Raw genomic sequence first — 9779 nt, forward strand, 5'->3', positions numbered from 1 at the left:
CAGAATTTGATAAATATAATTTAAAACATTTACTATATTTTCATATATTATGTTTCTTCAATCTTTACCGTTGAAGAAAATTAATTGAAGAGACTTAATTTATTTGTCATTTTTTCTTATTTGGTATTCCAAGATAGAAAATAAAAACTTTCCCTTAATTTGATCTTATTATTTGACCTCAATTCATAATAACCTCAATTAAAATCTTATTTCTTACTGGACATTATAAATGTCTTACTATCTAAATATGATTTAAATAAATTGAAATCTGATTGTATTAATTGTAAATCAAGCAATTAGATTTTCAGTTTATTTTTCTGAAAAAGAAGAATACAATTATGGTAAATATTTAATAATGGACTTATTTGTAATATAAAATAAATTGAGGGTCACTGACAAATAAATGTCTAGGGTCATCGGTGGAAATTACCATAACATTAATGTTGACCCTTAATTGCTGCATAATCACTTAGTCTTATATATAACCGAATGATGTAATTAATTATTATAATTGAATAATATAATTAATTATTACAGTCAACAAAACTGAAAGGCTAACTAATTATCTTATAACTGATTTTGTAATTGTAAATCATTGATTAACCTCCTTGATTATCTCTTTAATTATCGGGGAGAAAAATGAATAAAGAAAATATTAAACTTGATCATTGGATCATGATCATTAACTCTGATATTTTATAACCGAAAGCAAAAAAAATCTAATTAATATTATGCCTGAGAAACTGGAATGAATGCCATTGCTATTATAAGCATTCATTATTTCCTGAATGATCTTTTAATCTTTTATTAACCATCTTGATTATCTCCTTAATGATTCGAATAAAAATAAACAGTGAAGCATTTGATGAAGAATATTGTTGTTAAGAAATATAATACTAAATTCATCAAAGTTGGAATCGATACATTTAGGTCAAATATGAATGAATGTTAAAAATAATAATAATAATAATAATAATAATAATAATAATTATTATTATTATTATTATTATTATTATTATTATTATTATTATTATTATTTCATAGAAAGATATTTCTGTTATCATATATACAGTGAAATTGTGGGGGTTAAAATATATGTAGAAATATTATAAAACCCTATGTAATTTTGTTAAATATACATGACATAAATATACATGAATATTAAATATATGTTCTCAATCTTATGAGACATAATGATAAATTTGATAAAGGAAAACAAAATATGAGAATATGAAATAAATAAATAAATAAAATACTCATTTAGTTGATCATGATGACCAAATATATAATTTGGTTAGATATTATATTTTGAAAATTCAATGAGATTGTACTATAATTATCTCATATAGCAGTTGATCTTGCATAATTGAGGTTTAATAATTTCCTTGTATATATAGCAGAAAATGTGTGGGGGTTTAAACATTGAAATATTAAACTGAATCTACATTTAATGTATATTATGGTATTAAGCATGCATAATGATATTATATTTGTGATTAAAACTTTGTTTCACTATGATGTGGTTAATTATCTCATGTTATTATTGAAATAATTATGTGAAGTTTATTGCTAATTACAATTATTCGAAGGATATTGTTTTGCAAGTTTCTTGACAGGTAAAAGAAACTACTTACAAGCTCAATTAATGAATGATGATTGATCGACATAAAAATTATATATATAATGGACTAAAATTAAAGTCCTAATAATTTCATCGAGGGGGATGGGTTTAGCCCTAATAGGTCTTCTTGCGGTGGCAACCCAATATCTGATAGGCGATCCCTTGATAGAGATTCAATGAGTAATAACAAGCTGATAAGTTGATCAAAAGAGCGCATACTTTTAAGGAGCATTGACTCCAAACCCCATCCCTATGGTGAGTGTGCTCTATGTAGATGGTAGGATGAGTATATTAGCTCTTAATGAGTACCGAGGCGGTAATTTTCGTAGGATATGAATCTACACATATCCTTGGTAGGTGACTCACCTATATGAGAGTGTATGTATACGGCCGTAGTACGAGGCATGGGTAAGCCTTTAAGACTCTCATGAAAATCCAAGACTTGCGTAAGGCCATTAATGCGCATACTGCGATGAGAAGCTCCATATTGTGTGTATGGTGGTTGAATTTTGGATAAAAGGAACGAGTTCAAGACATAGTTCACTCTGTTTTCTCCAAATTAAAGCTATCGATACTAGATGAAGTTCAAAGTTTTTAAACTAATTCATCGATGCACAATATAAATATTCAGCAATTTGTTTCTATATAATCTTCCGTTTGATATTCTTAAATTTTGAGTTTTGTGGGGGATTGTTGGAACTTTATTTGAAAACTCAAAATTCCAACTCAATATTTTATATTTGATTAAAATATATATTTGTAATATTTCCAAACTTAAGGGTTCAAATTTAAATTTCATATGTAATTATTTCAATTCCGTTTGTTTTCTCTGAATGGTTATAAAAGCCATTAAACCAAAAAGGCGTTACAGTACAGAGCCACCTTTGTATCTCATTAATCTCTCTATTAATCTTTCTTTAAGACAATTAATCAGCGGATCAATTGCTAATGTTTGAACATTATAAATAGTGCATCTCTTCTCTCAGTTGAAAGAGAATCCGGGAAATAAAACAAATAAGAAACCAAATATGTTTCTTTGATTAGCTCCCACAAAAAGTGTTCTTTGATTTATCCTCCATTTATATTTTATCCCAATTAATCAAATTCTGATCTATGCTGGATATTGCGGAGTTATCGTCAATTGCTTCCATGGCGTGCCTAAAGAGCAACAACCCCGGATTATCTTGGTTGCGGTTCCATCTTGCACGATAAGACGGAATACGCTTAAGGAAAGTGTTTCGTACACAATCCGGGTAACTCTATTTCAATTTGATTTATTTTAATTAATTTCTAAGAATATTCTAAAAATTTATACCGACATTTTTTTTAATGAAGTCAAACTTATAGAAAACCATACAGCACGTTTAGTGCATCTTAGTACACCTTCCGATAAAGAATTAAATAATTTAAGAATTATTTTACAATAAATCATTAGATGAAGTCTTAAATAATTTCTCATGCGCTGTTTAGTATCATTAATTTACAACAACTGAGGTGTCTTAGTTATCATGAAACAGAGATTAAGGAATGGTTTGGAAAATCTATAAAAGCATGTAAATTAAAGTCAAATTTCTACTAAAACCTGTACCCTCCCTTGCCATATCATAGCTTCTAATCTCCATCTCTAAACACAAATATGTCGAACCCTAACGACATGAATCCTTATAATGAAACAACTAAACACGCATCCGAGCTGCACGGACGTGGGCTCTCTTTGATCGTGGCTTTGTCGGTGATACTATTCCTCTTAATATTCTTCTTCATTCTCCTTTGGCAACACCAAAAACAACAGAGGGGCATGAATGGCATGAACAGCACCAACCGTGATATTTTTGTTATGGATGTCAGATGTCAGATGGCGAGCCAAGCTGCTATGGAGCTACCGTCATTGCCCGTTTTTGCTCCATTGCCGACAGATACAACAGGATTAAGAGATTGTTCTGTTTGTCTTGCGGAAATTGGGGAGAGCAGTAACGGTCGGCTTTTGCCGGCATGCGGTCATGCATTTCATAAAGAGTGCATTGATTTATGGTTTAGGTACCGTTCCACATGTCCAGTTTGCCGTGCTGATATACTGAGAGAGCCTGGTGTCGATAAAAAAAGTACAGCCTGAAGAAGTTTGAATTGTGCAGCTGTCAATTGCAAATTGCAAAACATTCATTAATTATTCATAAACTTTTCTTTAATGTAAGTTGATGTTGATTATTGGCTTAGATGTATAAATTTATTGCTGAGTGGCTTCGGTACCACTCGAAATTTAGGTCTACTTTATGGTTTTCATGCTGAGTGGTTTTGGTACCGCCAGCATTTTAGGTCTACATTATGGTTTTATGCTTCTCTCTTTTGAGTTGCTTGTTTGATAAAAAGTAATTGGTGAGATTTTGATGGTATATAAATTAGTATATAAATTAAGAAGAGGGTTCAAATGCCTCCATTTTTTAAAACTTTAATAATTTAAAATTTAAAACTTAAAAGTTAAAATAAAACCGTTGGATATGATATACATCATTTTATTTATGCACGTGCAAAAAATTATGGCATTTCAATTTTATTTTGATTGTCATCAAGAGCTTGTAAAAAATGCACTAATGTGGATGATTTTTAGACGTTGATTTTTGAACTTATTGATTTACATAAAAACAAAATTGAAATGTGATAATTTTTTATGAACACATAGAGAAAATAATATAGATCACATCTAACGGTTTTATTTTGACTTTTAAGTTTTAAATTTTGAGTTATTAAAGTTTTAAAAAATAGAGGCATGATGGAGGCACAAAAAATGGAGGCATTTGAACTCTCCTCATAAATTAATTGTCTGCATATTCTTTGAATGTAATTTACTGAAACAGCTATTACATGGAGAAAAACTGAGCCCATATATCCACCGATTGTACCGGTGCACATCCTGTTTTGAAGTGTATGTGTTTGTAATCGATTGTGCATTAATTGTACTGGTACACATTGTTCTTTAATAGTATATATAATCTATATACCTTCCTGCTTCTAATGATTTGCCATCCCCTTTTTATATTTTATTTGTATTTTTTTGTTCTAACTCATAACTACTTGGCAGAGATAATATTTGAAAGACCCATTTAAATTGGTCAAAAAAGATGAAATTTCTCTGCCAGAGAAATTTAGGCCACGGCTAGAAAAGATATCTTATAGGATCTAATCGTCCAAAATCAATCGACCAGTTACGAGGCAACTAAAATCGGCAAATTTGGGGACGAATTTAAGGAGGACATCAATGATAAAGAGGTTTATTTTAGTATGAAAACATGTACATGTGCTTGCCCATGTGCCTTTTATTATAACTTCTTCATGGTTTCATAAAAAAAAAAAAACCTTAAAATGAGCGGGTGCTCTTTCTTTTCAAGAAAAAAGGAGGAAGAGAAGGAATGGGCAAGGGTATAAAACAAAATAATAACCATTGATAATATGTAGAGATAGCAGAGACTAATGTATCTCGAGTATTTGCTATTTGTGCCATGGTGCATGGATCACATTTTTGGAGATTGCCAGTATTTTGAGCATCATGTTAACACGGGTCCGGATCCCCTAAAGTAACCCAATTTTTGAGTTTAGACATGTACAGTGCCTATTCGGGGATAGCGCAGGGGCCAGTATTATTTGAAGGGTCTGGGCCCTTTAAGATTCGTGTTAGAGCATTTTGGATGGTCTGGATCAAAACTCAAAAATTGACTTACTTCATGGGTTCCGAATTCATGTTAACACACCGACCAACATGTTGTCAGTTTAGAAACGAACAGGAGAGAAAGCAAAATATTCATGAAATCTTGATTGTATAATTAAATTAAAAACGAACAGGAGAGAAAGCAATGACTGATGAAGGAAACAATATATCAATATCATTTTAAGTCAGTTGCTCGTCTTGCTGAGTAAAGGATTGATCAATGGTTTGCAAAATCTGCGGTTTCTCAATACAATCATTCCTTATTTCCAATAAGATCGCTGTTGACTCGGTTTGGTACCGTATTCTAATTCAAGGATCCGAGTCAAGTGCAATTGAACAAGTACTTCTCAAAACAGTACAGGAGGTTTTATCAAATCACATGCTTTATCCTTCCAAGAGGGAGATTATACGACCTCATTAAATTAATTATCCTAAAATCAATATTATTTTGCTATAGTGTATAGCAGTAGTTTGAACATATTCACTATACTTATTCGACTAGGCCTCGCATCTAATACTGACATTGAGCGAATCATCCTCTTGTTGTAACCCCCGCCTCCGTTTTCTCTATAAAAAAAAAAAGGTAGAAATGGAAAATAAAAAAACATGAAAAAAAGATTTACCTCCTTGGTCAATTCAGAACCCTACCAACAGTTGATAGCAACTTGAAGGCCAGTATCGGTCGATTCGATATCTCCAAACATCATGCTGAAAGCATATACAATATTTAAAAAGTAGTACAAGCAAATAAAATATAAACAGATCTAATATAATTAATTGTATAATACACCATCAATACATCCAGGATTCCAGGTTCTTTCGCCATTGCTGTCAAGTTCAAGTATGAATAGACAATACGAGCCGCGAAATGTGATATTAATATTTAATGTTTGTAGGATATATATATAAATTTTCAAAAATTCAAAATTGTTATAAAATGCATCTAGTTAGTGCAAAAACAATAAAAATATGGCAACATGTCGTTAAAAAGTACAAGATAAGACATTAAAATGTACAGTTCAGTAGATAATAGCATGATTGGAATCAATTTGTACGGTACCATCATTAAATTAAACTTTTTTATAGAAGTCAAACTTGATGAAAACCTTCGGATAGAGTATTAAATAATTTAAGAGTTATTATACAATAAATCATTAGATGAAGTCTTAAAAAATTTCACATTGGATTCTTTAGCAGTTATCATGAACCAGAGGTTGAGGAATGGTTTGGAAAATATATAAAAGCATGTAAATTAAAGTCAAATCTCTGCTTAAAACCTGTACTCTCCCTAATCGACTCTCCATCTCTTAATAACATGTCGAACCCAAATGACACAGATCCTTATTACAAAACCAGTCCACCCGCATCTGAGCTGCACGGGCGTGAACTCTCTTTGGTCGTAGCTTCTTCAGTGATACTAATCCTCTTAACCATCTTCTTCCTTCTCCTTTGGCAACACAAAAAGCAACAGAGGGACACAAATGACATGAGCAGCACCAACCGTGATACTTCTGTTATAGATGTCGAATGTCAGATGGCGAGCCAAGCTGCTATGGAGCTATCATCATTGCCCATTTTTGCTCCACTGCCGACAGATACAACAGAGTTAAGAGATTGTTCTGTTTGTCTGGCAGAAATCGGGGACAGCAGTAACGGTCGGCTTTTGCCGGCATGCGGTCATGCATTTCATAAAGAGTGCATTGGTTTGTGGTTTAGGTACCGTTCCACGTGTCCAGTTTGCCATGCTGATATCCTCCGAGAGCCTTGTGTCAATCAAAAGGTACAGATGGCTGCATAAAGAAGTTTGAATTTGTGCAGCCATCAAATTGGGAAACATTTATTAATTATTTGTATTGTTTCATGCTGAGTGAGTTCGGTACCACTGGCAGTTTAGGTCTCCTTTGCGGTTTTCATGCTAAGTGGTTTCGGTACCACTGGTGGTTTAGGTCTACTTTGCGGTTGTCATGCTGGGTGGTTTCGGTACCACTGGCATTTGAGATCTACATATGGTTTGATGCTTCTCCCTTTTGAGTAGCTTGTTTGATAAAAAGTAGTTGGTGAGACGTTGGTAATATAAATTGTCTACATATTGTTTGAATGTATTTATATAAATTGTCAATTGCATGGAGAGAAACTGAGCCTATTAATCCACCGATTGTACCGGTGCACATCCTGTTTTTGAAGTGTGTTTGTAAGAACTACATTCAAAGATAGTATACATATATGTGTGTACCGATTGAGCATCAATTAGACCGGTACACATCTTGTTCTTTAATAGTGTATATAATCTATGTACCGTCCCTGTAATGATTTGTCTTCCTTTTTTTTATATTTTGTTAGTCGTGGAATCAGAGGCGGTCTGATGTTAACCAGATCAAATTTGATCTGATACCTGGGTCAGAGTCATCCAGCATTTGAAGATCTGTGCAAATTACTTTAAGATATATGTGGATCAAATGTGCACGAATATTGATAAGGACCGGACGTCCCCGACCAGTCATCGGGCCATCTGACCGCCTCCCAGTCATCAAGAACATCATGAGAATCATAATTAATAGGCAGAGATAATAAAAAGGAGGAGGAAAGAAAGTACCATGTGCTTAAGGATATATTAAGGTTGTGCTCCACAAATGCAGTGCAAAGAGAAAGGGATTCTCCTTTCCTCTCTGATTACCTTCGTCAGTTCGACAGTTCCTCTCCTCTTCCCCTTTTCCCGTTCCTTCCTTTTAATAAAGGAGTTTCCATCCTCTCTGGAGCACACACTAGTGGAAAAACAGGAATCAGGATCGGCTTATCTGGATCGGGTGTACGAACCAACCGATACTAATACCTATCTGGATCGGTTCTATTACTAAAACCGATACTAAAAACTAATGAAAGTACAGCACATGCACTATCAGGATCGGTTCTAAGCTTAGAACCGATGCAGATACTATCAGGATCAGTTCTAAGCTAAGAACCGATCCTAATTGTAAAGTATCAGGATCGGTTCCTAGCTAAGAACCGATCCTAATACTTGATAATTAGGATCGGTGCCTAGCTAAGAACCGATCCTGATACTATTTTTTTTTTCAAAGATGGTTCTGCAAAAAAAAAAAAAAAAAGTATCAGGATCGGTTGTTTATAAACAACCGATCCTGATACTATTTTTTTTTTTTTCAAATTTGGTTCTGCAACAAAAAAAAAAAAAAAAAATAGTATTAGGAACGGTTGTTTATAAACAACCGATCCTGATGATAACTCCCTATATAACCTGCTTAGGGTTCTTCTTATTTTCATTTCGCGCCTCTCATTTTCAACTTAGCGTCTCTCTCGGTCTCCGTATCTCCCTCTCAAATCCTCTCATTTTCAACCTATGTTGGGGAGTTGTTTGTTTTTCAACTTAGCGTCTCTCTCGGTCTCCGTATCTCCCTCTCAAATCCTCTCAAATCCCTCTCGTATCTCCCTAGAAAAAAGGTTAGTTGTTTGTTTTTCTTTACTGTTTTGCATTGTCTTTATTGTGAATTAATGTATCATCAATGTTCTTAGATTGTTTAATTGACAAAACACAAATACAAGATAGATCTGGTCCAATCTAATTTTTCGAGGTAATTATTTGGAGTTTTTGGAGGGAGGAAAGGGTGTTTTCTGGTTTTTTTTTTTTTGGTTTTGCATAGCAATGTGTTTTCTGGTAAGTGGTAACAGTATTTTAATTTATATACGTGACAGCGGGAATTCACGCAATAATTGAGTTGTACTGCTGGTTTTATGAAATATAATTATTATCAGGAGTCTTAATTCTCTGTTATCTAATTTGTGAAAAAAAAAAATAGTATCAGGAACGGTTGTTTATAAACAACCGATCCTGATACTATTTTTTTTTTTTTTTCAAATTTGGTTTTGCAAAAAAAAAAAAAAAAAAAAAAAAAAATAGTATCAGGAACGGTTGTTTATAAACAACCGTTCCTGATACTATTTTTTTTTTTTTTTTTTTTTTTTTTGCAGAACCAAATTTGAAAAAAAAAATAGTATCAGGATCGGTTGTTTATAAACAACCGTTCCTGATAGTTATTATCAGAATCGGTTGTTTCAACAACCGATCCTGATAGTATCAGTATCGCCTTCATCAGGATCGGTTGTATTCCGATACTGATATGCGTATATAACCGATCCTGATTCCATATTTTCCAGCAGTGGTACAGCCTAATTAAGGTAATTAATTTAAGAGGTTATACCTCGCTTAGTCCCGGAGTGGGTGACATTTGCGACTCACATTGTTATTATAATTTGATCCAACATTTCAATGCGTTTTTTCAGTGGAATCTTTTGCCGATTTTTTTATAAATATCCACAATTAATATCAAATTTCGTAATATACCCATTAAATGGATCAAATTACAAATGTACCCAACCCGGTTAACGGGTAACCGAACAAAATCCAAATTTCCGGTAACCCGCTTCCCAGACCCGTGAAAATTA

General features: G+C 33.0%; 1 protein-coding gene across 1 annotated transcript; it reads left to right on the top strand.

Annotated features, from left to right (window-relative positions):
- Positions 1-3257: 3257 nt before the first annotated feature.
- Positions 3258-3734, top strand: LOC144555301 (RING-H2 finger protein ATL64-like). The gene has a single exon (XM_078303587.1). The coding sequence runs from the start codon at positions 3258-3260 to the stop codon at positions 3732-3734; it is 477 nt and encodes a 158-aa protein (XP_078159713.1).
- Positions 3735-9779: the final 6045 nt, after the last annotated feature.

The sequence above is a fragment of the Carex rostrata genome, chromosome 6 (assembly GCF_964058835.1).
Source record: "Carex rostrata chromosome 6, lpCarRost1.2, whole genome shotgun sequence".
Classification (NCBI taxonomy): Eukaryota; Viridiplantae; Streptophyta; class Magnoliopsida; order Poales; family Cyperaceae; genus Carex; species Carex rostrata.

Coding starts and splice junctions, on each gene's coding strand:
- LOC144555301 (XM_078303587.1), top strand. CDS start 3,258: ATGTCGAACCCTAACGACATGAATCCTTATAATGAAACAACTAAACAC.